The sequence below is a fragment of the Sipha flava genome, unplaced genomic scaffold (assembly GCF_003268045.1).
Source record: "Sipha flava isolate LNK unplaced genomic scaffold, YSA_version1 203_pilon_pilon, whole genome shotgun sequence".
Classification (NCBI taxonomy): Eukaryota; Metazoa; Arthropoda; class Insecta; order Hemiptera; family Aphididae; genus Sipha; species Sipha flava.
The window spans coordinates 979,961-1,006,218 of record NW_020272799.1 but is presented as its reverse complement, the minus strand read 5'-3'; the positions used below and the strand labels follow the sequence as shown (position 1 = coordinate 1,006,218).

Here is a 26,258-nt window from a genome sequence, read left to right as displayed (position 1 = left end):
AAGTAATAAGTGATTCAAATATCATCTTAGCGGACGAAAATCTGATACAGGTGATACAGGTAATAATTGACAAATGTGCGCGATAACGACTTAGGATATTACAGTCGTTGCCAGATAAATTGAGACGATGGCGGCGGCGCTTTTCATGAAATGTAGCCCAAATTAGTCGTTGGCAGTGTGGTTCAAAGGTCATACAGTTAGCTACGATGCTCACAGTCATCAGTTCGAACTCGGTGTGTTTCGACTGCGCGGCGTACTTTTAATCGCATCAACAATTTGTTTATTATTAATGTATAAAAATAAATGACTCGGCTGACCAATGACAATATTAAATATTAATAGAAAAGGACATTATGGAATATACTAATATAGATGGATATACAATCATTCGTGCCAGTATTGTTTTCGTGTTTTTTTGTACTGAAAACGTACGCTATAAAATAAATAGTTTTTTTATAATAAGTTCAATAATTAAAAATAATAAAGCTCACAGTCAAGCTAGGGAAATAATTTGGAATTAATATCGTAAAATAATTTTTGTAACAATTGTTGCTATATTGATGTATTTTCGGTAATAATATTGAAATACAGAGAACCACTGGTTTTCCGTTATTGCGCCGCCACTGCCGTCTCAATTTATCTGGCAACGACTGTACGCGTATTTTTAGATTAATTACCTACCGTTCATTAGGGGGCTAGTTATAACTTGTTCGTGAGTCGTGGTTTGGTGACCCCTGTAGTACGGTACAACATAAGTCATTACTAGAGATTTTTTGCAATTAAATCTCATATACGTTATTTAAGGATACATTTTTTACCATCTTCGTTATAATATTGTTTTCCTTTGCGTGGAAATTTTATCTTTAAATACTTGTTATTACTAAAATAAAAATTAATATTGACTGTGGGCGATACTCACCACGATGAGCAGCACAAAGTAAATCCAGTCCCAGAACGAATGAGCATCTTGCACGTAGTACATTATGTCTACCCATCCTTCTAAGCTGATAACCTGAAATTTTTTTTTTAAAAGAAAAACAATATTTCAGTACTGATTCAATTTTTAAAAACGAAAAAATAAACAGTTTGATTCGTATAAAACGTAAATTTAAACATTGTATTTATTGTTCATAAGTACTCAGTTTAAATTCAACGCACCGTGTGCTCGAGAACGCTTTTCTTCCAGCTTACTCTAAGACCCCTAGTCAACATTAATCACTTCTCTCGGGAACATGGCCAAGCATTTTGCAATAGGGATGTCCAATCTCGCCCGATAAATCACCCAGAAAATTTCAAACCATTGATGTCTTTCCATCACCCTTTATTTTAGTGCATTAGACTTTTTTTGGCTCCAACATGGTTTTATATATATTATATAAAGTAACTTATATATTTTCCACTTAATACCATATATAAATGTAAAATCATCTTTTAGTATTATTGATCGTTGTTTCACAAGGATTTATTAGTTTCCTTTTCTAATGGTGTGTATCATTCGAATGCATAACATTTCATAAGTCAATCGTAATTGTGTGCACCATTCATTTTATACCATGTTAAAAATGAATAAATAACGGTTCTTTCGATACCGGCATATAAAACACAATTCAAATAATAAAGGTTTAATATAACATTACACCAATGATATCATAAATAGGTAAAATCTTCATAGGACCGGTCTAAGATCCACTCCATCATACGTCTCTACACAACAGGGATAGAAAAATCCATCCCGGAGCTTTTGCTCATAGGCTCCCGGCATGTGCATGAAGGGCTCTTGATCTTAGGTCGTCAGTACATGCACACTGACCGTTAGATTAATAAAGCAGTCTCCTGTGATAAGTGATCACTACATGTGACTATTTAACTTTTATAATTAATATGTTTGATTTGACTTCTCTGTGTGAGTGTTGAAAAGTGTCCAGCTTCAGTGCATCAAATCCTGTGTTTCTCACTTAATTTCGACCTTATTACACTCCTACGATAGTTATAATTTCACAGATCGTCAGTATTCGAATAACTGCCACAAAACAAATAAGTGCTATTTTATTTGTCTTTTCAGACTATCCAGTTACACTGATTTGCTTTTGAACCTTGGTAGCCCCAAAAGACTTCCCTTAAACAAGGAGGAAGGTAATCAACCAATATGATATAATTCATTTTCCATACCATATCTCTATCTCTCATTCCCGCTTTACCTTTCCCATATTATTTTTATATTTTTATTTTAGGGTTATTACAGTTTATAGTACATTATACACTGGTTATATGTTATATGTAAGATTCAAATTGAGAAAAAAAATATTTAAAAATTATTTGAAATTTAATGATTTAGCCTAAATCATGATTCAGAATCAGAAATAAGTTTTATTTTCCGACCAACTTAATTCAATTTTATTCTTCTGAATTTTTAGGAAATTGGTCACATAAAAATGTATAAAATATTGTATTTAAAATTAACAATAATTTTGATTAGTTTAATAAAAATTATGAAAAATTAAATTACTTTTCAATTACATTATATTTTTGCCTTTTCAAATCACTAGTAGTTTTATTTTGGAAACCATAAAACAATTATTGCTATCGTTCGACTGATATTTTTTTTTTTTTTAAATTAAGATCAATATTTAATTAAATATATTATTTACATCAAAATTGTTCACAAAATAATTCGCAAATAAGAATACTATTTTCAGATTTAATCATTATGAAAGATTTATGAGAAAGAAAATTATGAGGAAATACGGTAAATTACATACATTTCAGAGTTAGGACATAGCATAACATCTACTTTAACTTATTAAGAAAAGCTTACTTGAAAAATGCTAAGCAAAATTTATATTTTTTCTGAAAAGTATTTTCAAGTTTTTAAACTTTTTGGTTTTACTCAAGTCCAAATTAGATAGTAAAACACAATTATAGCCATCAAAACTGGTTGCTCTTCAAGAAAATTTGAATATATGTACCTTTGTAAGTTTTAAAAAATTGTATAGAGTCAAAGATGAGAAAATGCATCACTCAATTTTGTGTGTTGTATATTTTTAATAACTTTGATTATGTACTTCAAATGGCATTGGTTATAAGTACCTATGATTTAAAGTGAATTAAATAATACATGTTAAAATAACTACACATTATTGTATTGTACCCCACAGTATTAAATAAATTATCATGTCAGTTCAATAGTTAATTATGGTAAATGTTATGGGTCAATTTTTAATCGAGTAACGACTCCGGTTAATCCAATTTGAACACTCTCCGTTTATAAAATATATAAATGTCAAGTTTATAATGTAAACCGTGTTTGAAATAAAACCACTTGATCGATTTATTCCAAATCACCAATGATAATAGTGAACTATTCTTAAGGGCACATCTCAGTGTTATGCCACTCGAATACCATTACTGCAGTTGTTTGGAACCTTGCAACGGAATCTAATTTCAACGATCATTAATGGCAAAAATATCCAATATTGTTTAAAAAGCAATACGTCGTCTCATTATTAATATTTTAACAATCCAATACTGACTGTGTCTCAATCGTCTTGAAGATAATTATTTCGTACAACTCACTTATCATTCATACAAACCACCTACGAAGAATTATCAACTACTGAACAGCCTAAAGGGTTCTTTAGGGAGTAAAGTTAAATCTGTCACGTTTATATATTCCCAATATTGTATTTGACAGTTGGTATTTATTATTTAATTTTTTAAAATATTTAAGATTATGATTTCAATAATATTTCATAAAAGATTTCATCAATAAATACGTACAATTTGTGAAAAAAGGAGAACAAATAAATAAAGATTATAACATTTTATTTTAAGCCGTTTTAAAATATTAAAATGCATTCGTGAGATAAAAAAACGAATCGCGAATAAACAATAAAAATATTATTAATAATAACAGTAATAACGTGCAATAACAGTTTACATTCGCATAATATTCGATGTATTATTGTTACACGTATGATTTTTTTTTTTCATTTTAACGATGTTGCATGGATTATTCTTGTAAATACCTGAGAATAAAATATTTAAAACAATTAAAAATTTCGCATACGATATTTGCTCTTAGAAAGTCTGAGTACATATATTTTAAATGTTTATAAAATAGCAAGTAGAAAATAATTTACCGTTGTACCGTTGCAATAACAACAAATAGCGTTGACACGTTTTCAGTTCGATTGGGTTAATTACTTATTTATTTCAAAGGTACAATGTTGGAGTCATAATTTCAATATTCGGGCTCGTAAAATAATATAAAATAACATTATTTAAAACAAGCATGAAGTCTACTCAAACATGGTATTACGCATTTTGTTACTCTAAGTTCTTTGACACTAACACTATTTATTATTAATGTAAATCTATAAAATATTAATGATTAACAATTATAAATTAATATACATTAATAATGTTGGTTATAATTTATGATAATAGCCTTACCGCTTGGTATACTTGGATGTGATAACTTTTCATCATTTTTTTTTTTAATTGTCAAGAAATATGTTATAAGATTGCAGGGGTATAAAGGAAAACATATGAAATTAACTCATGATACATACATATTGAAAAAAGTAATTCTTTATTTTAATTATACTAGAATATAAAACTAACTACATTGCTAACAGTTATTTAATTTAGTGATTTTGATAAGTATTTTTAGGAAAATTAAGACATTATTTTAATGGACTTTATACTTTACTGGCCTTAATCTTGAATATTGAAAATTTAATACACTTATCTCTAAAGTGACGGGTCAAACTCAAGTTTTGGAAGTTAAACTGAACTCGACCAAAGCTTATAATTTTAACTTGAATCTTCCTATTTTCGATATTTTTGAACGAATATTAATTTTAATATTAAAAATAAATAATTAAATATTTAAATAGAAAACTTAAAATTTGTATTAATCAATTGTAATAAATTAATATTTACTAAAAATAATGTAACTAAATACTTAGCATAGTTAAAAATCCATTAATTTATACCTTAAACTTTTTCAATTTTAATATTGAAAAAAAAAAAATTAAAACTTGCTTCTTTTAGAAAACTCCCACTATTATTTTATATAGAAATGTTATTAAAATGTATTAAAAATGATTTTATATGTAACAGTATAATAAAACATTCTTCTTATTTTAATTAATGTTTTGTTAAGATATACGAGTTTATTTAAAAAAGTAATCAAATGAATATTACATTTTAAAAATTGAATTCCTAGTTTTATATGAAAGGAAAAATAATGTAGATGTTCAATATGAGTATAATGTTAATTTTTTATATAATTCGTTATTTACAAATAAAATTATATTTCCATACATTAATACCAATAAAACAACTGTTCATCCAACAGTTTATGGCTTTATTATATTTTTGTTTTCTGTAGATTTCAATACAGTATAGAATTATTTATAACCATTACCTTTTTATTAGAAATAACTGGTTTCATTGAGTTTGCATTTTTATTATTATTACTTTTTTTTTTTTTTTTTTTTTTTTTTGTGAGAATAACTGACAAATACCAAAAGTTATATTTGTTAGAAAATCACGTACCTGCACATACACAGTTTTTAACTTACGAGTACATATGGGGAGTCTGACAAAATATTATATTTATTTCTTTTTCTGCTCGTTAAAATAAAAACGATAGGAAAAAGCAAAAAACACATAATTCTAAAATCAATGTAGAGCATTAAGTACAAATATTATATTTTTGTAAAACTCGTTCATGACGTAAAAACTTCTCTTTATTTTTTCTTCGAACTCAAATAAATATCCACTATACATAATGGGCCGCAGCATTAACATTTAATTATTGTTGTCATGTTTTTGACATAAACTTAAGTCATTTGAATTAAATTCGTCATGTTCTTGTCGAAACAAGCGTTTATTTGATTGTATTGAACTTCACTAAAATCACAATGTAAAATAATACAGATATCTGCTAAAACACGGTTACATGTATTTATATTTTATATATTTTATATTTATTTTATTTTATTTTGCATATGAAGTATCGGCTTATTATAAAATCGAAAAGTAATAATTAATAACTAAAAGTTAGACAGTGATAAATTAAACGATCATAAATGAATAAGAAATTATAACAATAAATAGGTATTAGATAAATTTAAAACTTAAAATTGCAATAACATAACGACTTGAAATATGACAAAACTCTATTATACTCGTAAATGTAATGTTAACTGGGACCAAGAACTATGTTGCTTGTTGAAGTGGTGTTTCTAGACTATTTCGTAATTGCCTTTATTTTAGGCTTCATACAATTTTTCTACTCCTTCAAATTTAGTGATTGGACTTTTTTCCACAATACGCTTGATAATTTGTTCTATTCAACAAGTGCAAAGAGGGGATTATTCCATTTTCCATTAATGTATTAAGCTTTTACTTTTGCCTTGCTCAGTTCTTATTCTATTCAAGATTGACCATAACTTCCGTGGAAGATAATATTTTATTGATACAGAGCCTTACAATTTCATTTAAACGAAACATTGTATCAAATTAATAGTTGATAGTGATAATATATTCAACGCTCAACGTAATGTTTTCCCAGTAGCAGTCAAACAAATAATTTAATTTTTCTCAAAATAACAATAACGCATAATACTAACAAATAATAATAGTAATATCTTCTTAACCGATCGCGATTACAATTTTTTATTAAATTATTTTACGAGTTGTCTCAATAGAATAAATCTGCAGATAATTATTTATTTTTTTTTAATTTTTTTTTTTTTTTTTATGATTTTTATTGCTAATAGTGTACATTATTAACCTTTTTAAAGCTCGATTTACACTATCGATCACGGTTAAGTCTCGACCAGTCAATGCACGATCCAGACCGCCGCGGTCACGAGCTTTTTGATCGAGACCGCCTAGTGTAAATAGTCAACCGCCGCGCTTATCTCCTTCATATCCATTGTTTTGATTGTTTTTTGAACACTTTTGTATACTTTGTGGCAACGTGCAGATAGAACTTGACTGATTGTGACCGGTAGTGAGAACTGTACATCATAATCCTTGACCGTAACTTGACCGTGACCCGACCGAATCGAGACCGTTAGTGTGAATCGAGCTTAATATGAAAAAATACCTTTCACTATTTTGGAATCGAATACCTGCAAAGGTTTCCACAATTTATGACTACCCGTAATAATAAATAATCATTAGGAATACCCGAAATTCCTCCAACTATGAGCTTTATATTTTTTTAAACCAAATCAATGAGATAATATTATAATTAATGTATGTGTGTGTACGTGTATATACGATATTTATTCATATTTCGTTTCAGAAATAGTAAATATTTTGATAATTAAAAGATTTGTGCTTAGGTATTTAGGTAAAACATAATTTTAAATAATCAAAAAAAAAAAAAAAAAATGTTTTTAAATAAAGGTGAATCGTATATGACAATAATAACTAGTCTAAAAGAGATGATATACTCGAGAAACACTGCGCTCTTCAAAACAATATTTTGGGACCCAGAAACTATTGCGGTGGTTCGTAATATTCAAGTGAATATAAATCGTTTTTTTTTTTTTTTAAATCAAATGAAATATAAAGACATAACTGGTAAATGATTATAATACGTTACTATTATTTTTTTCTCCTTAAAGGTTTCTCCTCGTTTTTGTTATATCCGAATGTTTTCAAATTATTTTCTGTTTTATGTAACGATAATATGAAGTATGGTGGTAAAAAAAGTTTGAAAATGAGAGGAAATGATTGTATCATCTTTTTAATTGATGTTTTGTAATTAGGTAAATCTTAAAAAAAACTATATAAAAAATTAAAAAAATAATTATAATTATTGAACTTTGATTATTTTTTAATAATAATTATTATCGTAATTATAATAATTAGTAAGGATTTTATTTATTTTGTATATATCTGATGATGAATTTATAATTCGAAAATTACAAATATAAAATTACTCCAGACTAAGTATTTATTTCTATATTTAAATTATATATATATTTCATAGGTATAAGAATAATAAAAGCAAAAATATCATTCGCTCAAAGTAAGTTCTTTAAATCATAAGTACACTACAAAAAAACCAAAATAAGGCTGTACGAATCAATAATAATACTCACGATTACATATATATACGAGTTATGGACAACCACTTGCACGACGGAAAGAATACTCAGAAATTTTGAGAACAAAATATGGAGAATAATATGTAAACCATTATATGATAATGAGAAAAAAACGTGGAGAAGAAAGTATAACAAGGAACTACAGAAATAAATTTAAATGGTATTGTTAGTAAGCTTCATAAGGAAACAAAGGATTCAATGGCTAGGACACATATGGTGGCGAAATGATAAAAATAGTATAGTCTTGGAGTGGAAGCCTACGAGATAGAGGCCGCGGGTTGACCAAGAAAAAGGTAAATTAGACGTAGTAGAAGAGGACCTTCATAATGGTATTTCAAGAATGTAGATAATTATCCAGGAACCAAGACAAATGGAGGAATCTAGTGATGGTGGTGAAAACCCTTAGTAAATATTAAGAGCCAGACGAAGAAAGAAAGAAATTTATATATACATTTACGAGTGTTAATAATTAACTAATTTTTAATTTACTAATTTTTATTATTTAATTAATCATAATCATTATAAATGTCTAAGGATATTGTCCATACGTTGGTAATCAGATTAAGTTTCTAGTTCCTATAGTTAATATGTTTAGATTATAAAATAATAATAATAGTTTAAAGTAAATCAAAATTCCTAAAAATGTTTGTTCCGATTGGTTGACTAACCAAAAAAAAAAAAAAAAATACACAAGTATAATACTCGCACTTTAGTCAGAATACAAAATAACAATAATTTTATATAAAATTTAAAGTCTTAAGTTGTTGATTTAAAATCAAAAACAATAAAAAATTAAACCTCAAATAGTGTATTTATCAACTTTTATAACATTAAATTATGCTACTTTATAGATTTATATAAACTTTAATTTCTTTTTATGATTTAAACTTTTAAATGTAAATGACTAAAGTAATACAATTTTATCCACTGAATGCCTTCTTAGAAGTGAAATAAAAATATATTGAGAATATTTCAAGTATTCTTAACACGTAGTATGTCTTTGAAAACATATAACATATTTATTATTTTTTTCGGGATATTGGTTTTATATTTAATTATTTTTTCATCTTTCCCATCACAGATTAAATATTTTTTTCTAAAGTAATTTTGTTTTTGTCAACACATAAGTATAATTATTATTAATATATTTTGAGTAAGTCGGCAAATGCAATAGTTGAACATGGTTTTTTTTTTGTATGTCTTCTGGTAGATTTTTCAAAAGATTTTGAATTATTTGTTCTTTTAATACATTTTTCAAATTTTTAAAATGTCTTAGTTAGTCGATAAAATTATTTTTGTTGGAAAATAAATCTTGAAAATTTAATACAAAGTTTTTCATATATAGTTTATACATGTGTATTAAAAAATTTCAATAATACTTTCAAAAATCACTTTTTCTTCTTTTATGTTATTGTTTGAATTTTAAATTTTGGACAAACTCGGCAAAAATTACAAAAATCTATAAAATTTTTGAAGTTCAAAACTTTATACTTGAAAATTTGAGTTTTTTGAGACTCACGCTGAATCTATTTCAAATACCTAAGAAAATAATATACTTATCGATATCAGCTTCTCGTTTTTATATATCTTAAGACTCTTACATCTCATGACCTCATCTCGCGACCCCTATATTATACCTCTTTTGTTGATATATTCAATTTCAAAGTTCATTCATTTTAATTTGTATTCATTTTCAAGTAAAACTAAACAATTTTATTTAGAAACATCTATAAAAGTATAAAAAAACGATGAACCGATCAATTAATTTTGAATCCAAGATAATGTACTCAATTCAAAAAAAAAAAAAAAATTTATTTAATGATAAATAGGTACCTACTCTTATAACTACAAAATATTTTATCAGACTATTTATTTTATTGAAATTAAGTTCTCTTTTACTGGCATAGTAATGAGAATTGTATAGCAGTTTAAATATTTTAAAGGTTTAACAAGTTGTTTTTAAACTGGTTAAAATAAAGTTCTTCGGTTTATGTTGTTAATTTTCACAATATAGCATAATACATATTGAGACACAAAATATAATTAAGTTTTTGGCATATTTTTTCGTCTATTTTATCTAGATTCTTAAAAATATGTGCTTATGAACAAAAATTAAATTATAATAATATTACATAAAAAACAACTATAATTAAATGTATTAAGTGAAAAAAAAAATATTAATAATCATAAAATTTCAAATATATCCATTAAATTTTACCCAGTTTTGATGGAAATTGCTTGAATGATGGACATTAGGTTAATAATTGTTATCCAATGAATTAAAAAAAATCTGGTTAGAAAATCATGATGCATATTTCATATAACATCATAACTGAATTATTTAGTTGAAATAATAATAATAAGCAATAATAAAATAATAATAATCAATCAAACTTCTAAATTCAATAATTTTATGATTATATGGGAAAGTTCTTAGCATTTTAATTTTTAATAATTTAAACTTAATTTAGAAATGCTATTAATGAATAATCAAAGATGATAAAAATAAACACGATTGAAATGTACTTAATACAAGCCATTGATTGATTATTGGATTAAGCTTTATTTTGTGATATATGTATATTTTATATTTAAAACAACCAAGTATTCCAAATAGTTTTTTTTTTCAATTTATCATCATGAACACAAATAAAAAAATTAAAAAAAATAATGCAAAGAAGAATAAGTTAATTTTAAATATACAAAAATGATTTACTCTAATTATTTAAAAGGAAAAAAATCTTTAATGATGCAATGTTCATGTTGATAGTCGATCATTTTTTTATTTTTTTATTAAATAAAATCCTTGGCTTCAGAGGCCATTTGACAATATTAAAATATAGGTTATCTACATGATATATACATAATTATATACATATAAGATATATTATTATTAAAAATACTTAATATATATAATGTTACTGGCTGAGAATTTTTGAGTTATGGAGGAATTCGACCATTAAATTATTATTATTTATTAACAAAATGAATATAAAATATTTAACGGAATTGGTGAGCGATATGACTTAACAGTTATTTCAACAATTTGACATTTTATATTTTGAATGAACCGAATATACTCAAAATCCATATCGACATTGTATTATTTTGTTTTATATTTAATATTTCAATTTCTAAATATTATAGTATCAATATTAACTAGGTACTTAAGAATAAGAATGCAATATAATATGTTTTCTACATCTTCGTACGCGTAAGTCATACAATAATTCAAAGAGAGGATACAACAGTTATAATACCTGTCACTTGTAGTAGATACATAAAATATTAAAGGAAGTGTACACTACCTTCACCTTATACAGGTCCATGAAACTTTTGACGAATTAAATCTTACATCATGATTAAAAAAGTGCGGTATAAGCGTCATATATGTAATGTTATGCGCCTAAGCATTCATATATTTTTAAAAAAATTGAATGTACAATTAAATAGTTATAATAATCAGTACACATTAAATATAAGAATAAGTCATAAGTACTAACGATAAAATATGACACAAACACACGCGCACACGCACAGGTGACATTAAATATAAGGAGCAACATTTTCAAACACAAGGAAGACGCGTTCTTGATGTCCTTTTGTACAAACGGCCACAGACGAGTGTAAAAGACTACGCAGATCGTCTATGCAGAAAGACATAATTAATTGTAAAACGTTCTGTAAAAGTCTAAAATAAGTTTATTAATGTGTGTATAAGTAATTTAAATAAAATCAATATAAGTGTGTTAAAAAAGAATTTTATTGTCATTCTAAAATATAAATTGGTCACCTTATTCCATACCTGAAGAGTCAACTGCAGTTGTCAAGAGGCAGACCGACACAATCATCGGAGAGGTAATATTAAAATTTATAATATAATAAGTAATGATTTAAAAAAAACAAATAAATACTTCACTCATAAATTAATATATTAATACTTCAATTTTTAAATCATTACACATATATATATATATATGTGTGTGTGTGTGTGTGTGTGAGTGTGGTGTACATTTTTTTATCATCGTACAAACGTCGAGAAGTTTGTTATGTATATTCTCAAACCTAACCAGCTATTGTATTCTTATCGTATACATCTATAAATCGAATGTTCACAGCTAGTACGTTTTTATTTATATTTTTTATTTTTTTAATCGTAGAATTTCGGTTTGAAAACATTTTTAGACATTCTTCAAAGGCAAATATATACTTGACAACCGTTAAGCATATTATGCACGGTGTGGTTGGTCATAACCATTCTAAAGTTATTTCCAAAATATAGTAAAGTATAATCATATATCGTGACAAAATATTGACTTAACCTTCATAGTCGGTCGATTAAACATTTCCTAACAATCATTATTTCAATCTGAAAAGCGTTGTACGTGATCATACTAAGTGTTCAATTTTTTACATGCCTGTCGCATAATTCACGAAAAGAACATAAATTTTCAAATCGATGACAGAGTATTACAAACACGACTATATACATTGACTTAAATATAAATAAATATAAATACAATGTATTAACAATTATTGTTAGGAATTTATAGGTAGTTAATATATTAGAAATAAACGTTCACCGTGTAAATATCGTAACTTTATTAAATTGTTCATACATAATAGACAGCTGGTATACGTATTAAGCTTATTAATTTTTCACTAAATCTTGGTTTTTTTGATTAAATTATTTGTTTAAAATATTGATAGGTACACTTAAGAAAAAAAAAATAAGAACAAAACCGGTATTTATTGCTAATTTGATTAAGATAAAAATGTGTTTTCTACATTAGACCAAATTATACAATTGGCTAATAAGAGCCAAGTGATCTAGAGGTTCAGTTCAGTCTCTATTTTTCCCAATGTGATCATTTTAGTCTAGGTGACCTATTACGCTCGAACTTCTATAAAAAGTAATTTCCAAAAATGTTTTATTGCCAGTTGGTGACAACAAATGTAAAGAATATGAGTATATACTATATCATTTCATTGTGATTATCATCGCAACATTTTTATTTATTAGACATAACCCATTTTCATCGATCCCGTTAGTTACATAGTTGAAAAATATCCATATACCTACTCTAAAAAACAAAATAAAACTTTTTTTTTTGACACAAAAGATTTTTTAAGCACATACTTTTTTCTGTTTTTTCTTGAATTAATTTTTTACTCTCTCGTCAATCGTATATTTATTTTTATATATAATTCAAAAAATCACTCTCAGTAGTAGTCAACCTACAAATCATTATCATTATTATTATTGTATTTTTTTTTTTTTTTTTTTACGAACTTTAAGCTTAAAATACTTCAACATTTTTTATTTTGGTATAGAAGCTTTTTTTTATTCTTTTGACACGTTATTAAATTTTTTCTCAAAAATAAATTACCTTCGTTATCTCTTTTATAAGTTTATAACATTTACCTTGTATTCTCGGAGCAAAAAATAATAAGAAAAAAGAACCATTTACTGGTCACAAAACGCATTTAATACCGCAGTGGACATGGTTCTGTAGCATACAAATAAAACACACGATGAAAAATTTAAGACCGTTTTGTTACTTCGTCGAGCAATGCAATAACAATAATAAGTAAGTGTATAACGTACCGACCGAAAATAGGTTTTTTACTAGACGGTCGCTCCATGTTAATATGCACAGTCGATTTTTATTGGGGCCCAAAACGGGCGAACGCTTTTGCGTTTTCTAGTGTCGCTGTAAGGTGTCGTAATTAATGGGGGTTATTCGAACAATCGAGTACACAGTTATTGCACATTATGTTAATTTGTAGTTTTTGTTACTATAATAACTATATTCGATGGAATATATTACACTAATAACGCGTGCGTGTTTATCAGCCAAACCGTCGTTTGGTTTGTAAATATATTTGCGCATCGTAACGTTGCACTGGGCTATTGGAGCATTTCAGTTTGAATTATTCGTAGGTAATCGGAATGTTCAACGCGGATTTCGATTTTCCCATTCGGCATTCATAATAAATCAAAGAGTATAGTTTTAATATTCCGTACGAGTTACACCGGCCAACGGGAAACGTTTTTTATTTTAAAATTTATTTTAAATTTTATCATAAGTTCTCGTGTTTGACTACATTATAATAATTGTACATGAATAGCGTCCAATAATCTGACTGTTTTGGTAGTTCAACATATATTATAGCTGAATCTAACCGTCTAAGGGCAGTTACCGGGAGATTTATTAAATCCGCCAATCACACCACATAAATTGTTGTCATCGATCAATACTCGATCATTTTTTCAGTAAGTACGGTATTAGCGTGGGTGAAAAGTTTTACGTAATTACGTCATAATTAATTTATCGCACAACAATTTATCGTAATTAATTGATTGCGAAATAAACCCATGGCAATAATAATTTGCAAAAAATATATGTATTGCAAAGTGTTGAATATTGTATAATAGTGGATAATGTTTTTGAAATAAACTCTACTCTGTTTTTTTTCCCTGTGTGTTTATAAAATGTGGTTTACTACAATTTATTTAATAACATGTGTGCATATCCCGACGCGTTTTATTACAGACACGATGAGTTAAAAATATAATATGAGATTTTAAGTAATTAAATATTCGAGTTAATTAAAATTACATTCATAATAATTATAATAAAAAAAAAAATCCCACCTTTTATTACGATTAAAAATTAATTTTTCATTTAGATAAGAGACCTACAGTAAAAAAATTTAAATTAGTTCAGACTACATTTAAATTAATAATTCAACAAAAAATACAACAAAAAAGGCCACGTGACTGTTGGTTAAAAAGAACTATTACAATTGCAACTTAAAATTGTGTGCGATGTCATGAAGGACGGATTAATATTACAATTACAATTACAATCAATAATCGGTCGATAAATTGTTCTTTTCGATCATTTAAATGCAAGCACCTGTCGTGCGGTAATTAATTAAAGTATGCCCGGTTGGGTTAGGTGCTCATCGGTCGCATTCGCAAAAAAAAAAAAAAATTAAATAAAAATATTATTTTAAATCGTTTACACTCACAACGAATATGGCCACCCAAGCCAGGCCAATGTTGTCGAACGATATGGTCCCTTGGAACGGGTTCTCACCCTGTGATTTGCACTCCGTATAGTAATGGTTCCAGTTCACGCACGACCCGTTGACCAGTGCCATGTTGGCGGTGGCGTTGCATATCAACGCGTCGTGACCGCGCGTGGGTGGCAAGTCGAAACACGAGTGCATGCCGTTGGCGTCGTTCTGCGAACAGATGTAATCTTTTTCCTCATCGTTCAACGTATAGTACGCCGGCAACATCCTGCGAAAATCGTAATAATTTAGTACATGATTAAGTAATCGTGTCTACGAGGTTTCTAAAAAAAAAAAAAGAAAAACAACTATCAAAAACAGCTTGTTATTGTCATCGTAAAACCAATTACAGTGGAACCTCGCTATCTGGAACTTCGGTATATCATAGTTTGTGTTTGTCGAATTTTTTTTTCGGTCCCGATCATTCAGTATTGGACTTGCGTGTTAAGTTATTTTGGTATATCGAATTTCCATATGAAGAATTTTTCCATAAGTCGAAGTCATTATCTGGTACCCACCGCCTACTACGATTCACTAACTCGAATATATGACAGATTAAATAAAGTATAAAATGCCCACAGTATAAAACATAAAATAAATAGAGATAAATAAAGATAAAAGAGCTTGTACACACAATGTTGTAATAACGTTGATATTTGATTATTATTCAGCTTGTGACCGATAACAGCGATAAAGTTACACAGATTTATATTTAATAACTTTGAAGATACGTTCAAGAACAGTCAGAAGTTTCTGACAACATTTTTTTTGCACTTAATAGTTTAGGTGTTTTATTGAAAATACTTCTAAAACTCAATAAAAACAAACAAAAATGACAGATTTTTTACTTTCATTGAAAATAATGTATACATACCCAAATTATGAATATTAATAATATGTATACAATATATAAATATATTATTATATATTATAAATACACATTTTTCCTATTAATTAAACATTTTTATTCAAATTTTATTTATGTTTTAAATTCCCTCGATAACTCAAAGTTTTGATATGTCGAATTTTTTTTGGTCTCTTGTGACTTCGGGATACTGAGGTTTCACTGCATACGGGTATATAACATTCTGAGATACTTTTTTTTTTGTATTGATCCAAGTAAGATCTACGGTCGTGGATGGTCAACAGTGCAGATGATGCGTTGTTTTTTAATAATGCTAAATACTCGTAAATGTTATTTTCTGCTATACATGGATTTTGAAAATCATCATCCATTCAGATGATATCAACGCTGAGGGAATTTTCAACTATAGTGACGAAAAACTAACCACGTTTCACATCGCATACCAATATTATTTTATTTGGTCTTATAATCGAAACTATCCTTTTGATCGGCATAGTATTGGAAAAAGTTAAGAGCAAATTTCGATACGTGGATAACTCGATAAGCCGTCAGCACACACTTTTTATAAATACTTTATGATATTTTAAATTCGTATTTTACTATACTATCGTGGTTTGTGGGTAATTTTCGATTATGAAAATGAGATATTTAGAAAAAATTAAATCATAAAAATTAGGGAATAAATGAAAAGAAAATTATTGAGTTTTTGAGACTGATCACTGCTATTAACAGCTCAATTTCTAGTTAAGGCCTAAAACCATAATGGATATGTATTGTAAAATAAAACTATAATGAAAGGTAACACGAGAAAGACTATTTTTAAAAAGCAAGTTGACATGTACGAGAACTTCAACGTTATTTTTAAATTGTAAACTACTTCCGTTCGAGAACCCAAAATGTATATCCATGTGTAAAACCTCCCCGCATGGGTGTACACGTGCGCATGTCAAAAAAAATCGCTTATTTATTTTTGATCTTAAATATTTATTTATTATATTTTAATAGGTTTATATACAATGAAGGTAAGTAACTTTATTGCTATATATAATCCGTAAAGAGCTGACCAACATTGGACTGGTCCGAATGCGCATTGAAACAAAACAAGGTACTATAGAAACCGTACTGGCGCGTGTCCTCGTGCTGAGTTCATAGTTTGATTATTGCTGCGATAATCTAAAGACATCGGATACGTTTGGCAAATCGATGTCAAAACCGGTAAACAGTGGTGGTTCATAGCCGAACCGCACGTTTGAAACGTTTTTAGTAGTAAAGGAAATGATTAACGCGTAAGCTACTACGGTACGATCATAAATTCGTTATGTCCTTATCAGTACACTAAGTGTATGTATAATGAATTAATACGTTGTGATGTGATTATAACGCTCTTATGATAACACGTTTGGTTGTGCTGAAATCCGGTCTCACCTATAATACAGTTAAATCTATTCTATGAAATAACACTGATATGAACGGTGGTGTGATAGTTCTGTTTTAATCGTTTTGGAAAACATGTCCTTCAACTATGCGTTTTATATATAACCTACTGTTAATCACGATTTTGATATATTATGTTTTTACTTTTTGAAATTTTTCGTTCCAAATCAATGACTAAAATTGCTTTTGAATCGTGTTAATATACTTTATCAATCAAATAGTTCCAAACATTTTGGTAGACTCTTGGTAACTTATGAATTTTTAATTTATTAATTTTTTTCTATCAAGTCAATTAACAACGGTTAGACTATTAGGTACATGCATTGTAAATAATAATCCAAAATGTTGTGCCACTACATTATGTTAAAATAAGAAAACGATACAATTTCGCAGTTATACTCAAACATTCACACAAATAAATGTATAAATTATTTTCATTTTTTTATTAATTTAAATGCATGATATCAATGTGATTTTTTTTATATTCCCTTAGGTTTAGAAAAAATGTCTTTCAAATCCTTCAATTGAACAATTGTATAATTTTAGGCTCATTTTAATTAAAACGAGATATATAATACATTAACAATGTGTTTTATATATGACAATAAATATTTGAAGACAATGTAAAGCTACGGTTCTTGATTTCAAATAGTTTAATTACATTCAAGACAAATTTCTGTTGTAACACCTAGTGCCATAATTACTCCACCACATAATTATACTCACATTATTATATTACGGTACACGTATATGGAACTCTTACCTCTAGAGTTTAATAAAAATCCGTACTTCATCGTAGAATAGGGCAAAAATATTAACAGACATTTTTTTGACAGTTGACCCTTAATACAGTTGTAAGTTACAAAGGAACTAAAAGTAACAAAAGTATGTAATAGTTTAAACATATACATTTAAAATCAGAACAATAACACTTCACCGTGTTAAAGTACATAAAATAAATGCATAAAATAAAAATCAAATAGCATTTCTGTTACATAATATATGTTACTATAATTTATCGATAGTTATTATGTAAATTTTAATGTGTAAATCTTAAATTTACTCTTTTGCTTGTTCTGTAATAAATTAAAACCAACTAAACAATAAAAATCAACACAAGAAGATTCTAACAATTCACTCACATTCTTTGTTACATAAAATTGTTGTACAAGAAACTTAAGTTTACATAATACCTCTTCTGAGTCACTTGTATAATTCATGTATGAATTAACAACGAATAGTGATAAAATACGTTTTCTAAGGCCGTTAACCATAAATATTTAATTTTTTCGTGTTTGTGAGCGTATGTTATATTGTTTAACAAAACGTATTATTTACCTCATTCAATATTATTTGTAAGTGCTAAATTTTATACATAATTTATTGTATTACAATAAAGCTTAAACATTCTCAAGAAAAACATTTTAAGTAATTTTTGATTTTGATTGAACTCATATTAGATTTAACGGTGATATGGAATAACCATTGGCGTTCAGATTCCATAGCGTACGATGTACATAGTCATTAGTCATTTAGTTTTCAAACAAATATTCTTATTCGTCATAATTCAAACTTAAAATATTATATCAAACTGAAAATAAATGTTATGCAAATATTGCATACCTTGATATGTTCACTGAAAACATAAAAATATAATTTTTATAAAGCAGGTAGAACATATTATTCTAAATAATAAATGTACAGATAAATTCAGATTTATTATACAATTTTCACTTGTATCTGATGAAATAATGACGTGTTCTATACATTTTCTTTGCAAATATGAAGTATTAATATAAGCTCTAGCTTAACATTTTCAGGACGTAATAATAAGATTGATAACACTGAAAAATGTTTGGGTATAAACAAACGAGAATAATTTTATGTAAAACTAAAGTCAAATCGGGAGAGTTCCGGGGGACATATGAGGGCATTTAAAGTTTGTTGAGAATACATGATTAACGCAAGATTTTCTATTTACAATGTAAATTAATTTAGAAATTATTTTCAACGAATGGGTTTGTTTTGTTTCTCAGATAATATATTGTTGTAAGCTGCGTAATAAAGATAATTCACTTTTACCACAAAATAATTACTAACGTAGAGTTTGATGTGCATTCTATTAAATTGGATTACAATTACTACAAAATGTTGTCAATTTAATTATAGAATTCTTGTATTCACTATAATATATGCATACGATTCAAAACAATTAAAATATATAAAGTACATTTATAACTATAGTTTCATATTATACCCGAGATAGATGATTTAATCGAAAGAAAAAAGTCAATGTTCTTATATCATTAATAGAAGTACATAGATTATACATATAAAACATTATTTCTATAAAAAAATAATAAAAAATAAACCTAAAAGTCATTCTGAACACACTGGCATATACATGAACATATACATAAATAAAATATATAATTACATTTGAGAGGAAAAAAAACAAAAATGCGACAGCGTTTACTTATAAACTTTATATTAAACATAACGGCTACCGCTAGGAAGCAGCGGCAGTAAGGCATCCTTAGACCATTTAAAACTCACGTACTACGAAGGATTATCTTCAAAATGTAATAGAGTAATAGAGTACAAAAAAAAAATATAAATTAAAAAAAAAAAATATATCGTATTCGTTTTTTAATTGAATTGGTCCACCGATTCTTGTTTTCAATGACTGCAATAACTTTTATTTTATATTATTATTTCTTCGCCCCAAACGGACACGTCGAACATATTATACTGATATAAATAAATGTACTTTACCTGTACGTACTGGCCACAATTTCACGAATAAAGCAAGAAAAACGTTTTTATGAGGGATAAAGGGGCTGGGGTTGTTCGAAAAGGGTACGTGTTATACTGCAAGAGTGCCTGCCATTGGCGTACCGTCGTCGAATTTAAATTAAACAGTGATTTATAAGTTTATACAAAATGCCGGAGGATCGAAGCGTGGAAAGCAGTGAAAAGGAGGTACTCTCACGAGCGTCCGTTCGATTTTATTTATTATGGAAAGGTCAACCGACGTGTACGCTTTGTGGTGACGACTCGTACCAGATTTAAAGGAAGTGCTGGGGGTGCAATGCAACGGGGCCTCATGCTCGGGTATTCGGTTCCATTAATGATATAAAATAATACATAATTATTAAATAGGTAAAAACATACCCGAAATATTTAATTATCATATATTCAATAATAAAGGTAATACAAAATTATTAAAATTGTTCGTTGGAGAATTGATTTATTTTCATTCATAATATTATTTCATCGTGTATTAAAGAAATATATAAGATTTGTGTCAACTTTTATATAGATACAATGTTCTTCTTTGATTTCTTGTGTTAACGTGTCCTCTCAAGACTTAATTTCGACATTGGTATCGATGATCTCGAAGGCGATTGTATCGAATCATCCGAATTAGTTGATCGATCGAAAGAATCTTTTTTGATATTGTGTTTTGTTACTACATCAAATCTTTAGGATGAGTGAGTATAAGACATAGGTGTGGCCGGCAGTGGAACGGTAGAACAAAATGAGTCGGCAATCGTGTAAACATGGCTGATACAAATGTGTGGTACGCGATTTGTACGTGTATTTAGCCCGTTTCTATTATATCATATATTTGTACTTGTTTGTACGGTGTGGAAGATAGAAAAAGATAAATCAGAGATGAAAACAAAGACAAGCGGTGAGATGGAGAGAAAGGATGAAGACGGGAAGAACAGAGAGGAGAGTTAACGAGAAGACTGGATGCGAGGAACGAGAGAGATGAATGGAGAGGTTGTAAAATCGAAGTAAAAATGACGTTCAAAACTAGAATGAGAGAGAGAGAGAGAGAAGCAGATGGACGGAAAAAAAAATAAATATTATGGACCGCGTACAGTATAACAAAACCAAACAGTATGTGTAAGGCCAGAACAATGCACCTGCTGTTGCTGAGAACTGATTACGTCTGGCCCTTTTGCCTAATCAGCTTGCGGTTTACTCAAATTGATCTGCAACAGCCCACGTTTTATGATTACGATTATTATTATTATTACAGTGTATGTACTCGTACAGTTATAACAGTAGATAACTACTACACTCTGTTGCTTTTGGTGAAAGTTTATACAAAGTCCGTCTGCGACCTTTGTACGTCACCTACCCCCCTACCACCGGTGACATTCCTGTTCGCCGCTAAAGACCTGTATATCTCTGTACAATACTGACCTGCTATGCAGCGTAACCGACGGCGTCCCTATCCTTAATCCGGCACGCATGTAATCCCGTTGACGATTTTGAGATCATCGAGCACGCTGCAACGCGAACGAAGATACGTCACATCCTTTTGTTTTTCCGACGGGGAAACTATATTTTATTTTTTTCCACCACCATCATTCTCCCGTGCCAGTACAATGTACGAACAGACATGTGGCGCCAACACGTTTTTGAAAAAAAGTAAACATCTGAAGAGTAGTAGACAGCAAAGGGAACGCGTGACTTTTGTGCGTCCCGACGGTGTTTGCCCGGACGGTAATGATATGCATAGCAGTTGGTGTTGATCTTATGCTTTGCAACATCTTATGTTCGGCGATCCAGGTGGTATGCATCTCTGCGGAGCGACAGCACTCGGGTTCAATATACATCGTGCTCGGAATGTGAAACATTCGACGGTTTATCAAGTGTATACACAACGGGCAAAACCAGCTTTTTTTTTTCAACATTCGATATTTTTGTCCGCCACACGCCCACAACACCCGAACGAAACTTCGGATAAATATTATCATAGCATGGTAAATTATACGTTATGTTTATTTTAAAACGTTGCGAGAATATGATATTTTCAAGTTCTTAAATATATTATATACTGTACACATATGTTTTCAGGAAATACATTTTTTGCTTTTTTTAGCTATGTCTATTTGAACATACCGAATTTGATCGGGTGCAACTATGTTATCTATCGGTAGTATATACCTCGTAATCGAGTCAAAAACTGCGTACGTCGGAACGAAAAAGCGACCATTTGAGTACCAATAAAAGTTCCTCGGATATTTATCGGTGAAAGATCTGATGTAAAATTGTATATAAATACACGAATAATAATTGGAAAAAATTAAAATAATAGTAAATATATATATATATATATATATTGATTGATTGCACGAGTATAGTTGTAAAATATTATAATAGCTTGAAATTAATTTTCAGAAATATCATATAAATATTAATCACAAAAAGTTATTATATCACTGACGTTTTAAAATTATAATCGCTTAAATTATAATATTTAGTAATAAAATAATATGATAGTTTATATGAATTTGAAATAGATAGAACATGAATATTGTTAAAATTGAACGATTTTTACACTTTCAAAGTTTATCTAAGTAACCTATATATATATATATATGTACAAAACTATAAATTATTCATAAGTATCTTTTACTTTATATACATTTGAAACTCAATTATACCTATGAAAATGTTTTCAATGTTTCAATTAATACTATAGGTAACTTAACATCAGCTGAAATATATATTTTTCATCTTATTTGGGTTTCTTTTTAAATTAAAAATTCATACCATTACAATTTTTCTAATAAACTAAATAAAAAAATACAATTAAATAATTTAAATAATATAGGTATTTATTTTTATTGATAACTTAGGTAATGCCACACATTTCTTAGATATTTCAATTATTAATAAACTATCAGTCTATTGATAAGGAAGAATTGATTTGTATAATTTCTCTAATCCTAATACAAATATATGTAGTATATAAGTATAAATAATTAAAATAAAAATCGTGCCGTTAAAAATTAATTCTAGTTTTAACAAAGAGCACGGTATTCAAAAAACAAATGTAAAAAATATAGTTGAACTATTTTCATTATCATAAATGATTCATAAAACTTAAGTGTAATTTTTTTTTCGTTAAATATATATAAATTATGAAAATATACTTTTGTTCACATTTGTATAAAGTATTTTTTGGGGTGTTCGTTTTATTGTTTTTAAAACACAACATTTTCACACAGTAAATAAAATCATAAATCATTATAATCACACATAATCCATATTTGTACAACATATATTTTATACAACTGCAAGAGATAACAAAGGATTAATTGAACAAATGTAAGCCTGGAGGCAATTATCAACGTTATACATTCATAAAAATAAGTATTTTATTACAACCAATGAAACATTGTATTAAAAGAAAACCGAAAACAGTATAATTTCAGTAACAATATCATGGTATTTAACAAGTGTTAATGTAGAGTACTATTTAAATAATAATTATAAAAAATCGTGATATGAATGAAATAAAATAATGATATTTATAATGACGATGCGTTATATTAGTTAAAATGTAATAGGAAATATTAGGTAACTGCGTGATAAGATATTTAATTTCACAATAATAGGTAGGTAATTATGTGAACGCACAAAAATTATTAACTATACGATCACTTTATTACTTGAAAAATTATAAACATTTACAAAATGTATTTTTTTATTTTATACAATGCAATGTTTTTTATAATTAAAGCAATTCTTATTAACCTCCTTCGAAATCAGATTTGTAATGGCCATAATTTTCATACATGAAAATATCATGTTCGTCTTCCACTGTTTAGCGATTGATATAATATGAATGTAAACAATAGGAATATTTCACCCATTTCTTAGCATCCTTTTTCTAGTTTCATAATTTTTGTTATTATTTTTACTAACACCACACTTTAAACCAAGGCAATTTTTTTTTTCATTTTTTCTTATTAACATATCTTTTATTGATCTTTTGATTATAAAATTATTACTACACACATTATAAGATTTTATACTTTACAATTTAAAGGGTAGATCAGTGGTTCCCAACCGGTGTGCCGCGAGCGCCCTTTAAATATGCCGCAATAAATCTATAAATTGTTTTATAAGTATGTATTTACCAGTTTATTACTGATATTCGAGATGAAAACTGATCGAACTAATCGTAGATACATATAATATTATTTATTGTAAGTATGCCCATCGCAGCCGTCTCGATCGATCGATTGTATTAATATATTTCTCAATAAATAACCCTCTAATAGAGTAGACTCTAAATAGTATACATATATATATATATATATATAATATGGTTCACACAATATATGGATTGGTGTGCCGCGAAAACTTTGTTGGAAATGAAGTGTGCCCCATTGTTAAAAAGGTTGAAAACCACTGGGATAAATTATTTATATAAAATAATTAATCTGTATCCGATGTTTATTCTATCGATGGAAAAGTTTGATTTAACTAATACTTGGATAAGCTATGAACTTATTGAAGCAATGTTTTGTTGGCAAGTATTGACTCATAAAATTAGCTACAAGACATATTATTCAAACTTGTTTCAATTATTAATTAAACCTCATCTGTACTTATATCTAATTTATTTTGTGATTTTATCCATGTACTTTTCAATAACGAAAACAAGTGTTCCACTGTTACATTCGAACCAGATAATGAGAAAGAAAGTTCAACAACTATTAAGAGACAATCAAATGATATATTAAGTTCTTCAACAATTTTAAAAGCTGATAATTATTTTAATTTGGAATTATAATGGTTCCAAATGTAAATGTAATTATAATGAATTTCATAAAAACTTTCACATCTACTGTCAAAATATTGTTATATTATGTGTTTTTTTCCTTGAATTTCTTTTATTACGTTTTCAACTTCAGTTGTCAAACATTTTTCTTCTCGTGTATTATTGATAATAGCAATAGTCTTAAGTTGGTATGATAAAAATTTTACCCACAAAAATGAAGTTTTGTTAAAAAAAAACACATTTTAGAACAATTGGACATGTATTTTGGAACAAAAACTAGATTTTGACCCACTATAATAAGCTGTTATAATTCTGTCTATAAATATAATGAAAGCCATTTAGTTTTAGAATACGATAGTAAATCATTATACTGTACAATTGAAAAGTCACAGAACTCTTTTAAACTTTCTATTCTACAGTATGGATATGAAAGTATATATATATTGCAAACTATTTTTGACACCAATTGGAAGCAGAGTTGTAGCTTGATAAACAGTGTTATGAATTATGTGTGCAACACATCTCATACCAAATATACTTCGATCTAATAATTTTTTTAACTTTTCTGAGAATTCCTCCAACATTTTTATTTATACAGTAGGACACCGATATCTTTGGTTTTGGTAGGGGCAGCAGTATATTTTTTTTCATCGAACATTTATCTGTTCAATTTTGAAGTACGAGTCATAGAGTTGAAATTTTGATCAAGTACAAATGTATGGTAAACAAATGTAATTACTTTAGACGTAAGTCTTAACATATTTTCGTTAGATTTTAATGGAATAAAATTGTATGTAATATGTTTGCAATAATTATAAAAATAATAATAATTAATATGCAATAATAATTTGTAATATATTTATTGTTTCTATCGGTAATATGTTTGCGTGTTTAATGTTTTTTTTTTTTTTTGAGATGATCATTAACATCAAATCACCCACTGTGGAAAATGACTTGAACACATTTTACAATAAACATCATAGTCCTTATTTACTTTTGCTTTAACCTTTTTAATCAATTTGAATTCACTCTGAAGTGTTTTATTAAATCTATAAAGACATTTTGAAGCCATATCGCACTGTTTTCACGAAATACTTACTTATATATATATATATATATATATATATATATATATATATATATATAT

At 27.6% G+C, this 26,258-nt stretch overlaps 1 protein-coding gene across 1 annotated transcript in view; it reads right to left on the bottom strand.

Annotated features, from left to right (window-relative positions):
- The window catches only part of LOC112682398 (voltage-dependent T-type calcium channel subunit alpha-1H-like), a gene marked incomplete in the record, with an annotated part of 329,779 nt that overhangs the window by 126,423 nt on the left and 177,098 nt on the right, over positions 1–26,258 (bottom strand). Inside the window, 2 exon segments of the mRNA XM_025552987.1 lie at positions 920–1,012; positions 15,174–15,447. Coding sequence (XP_025408772.1) covers positions 920–1,012; positions 15,174–15,447 — 367 coding nt within the window.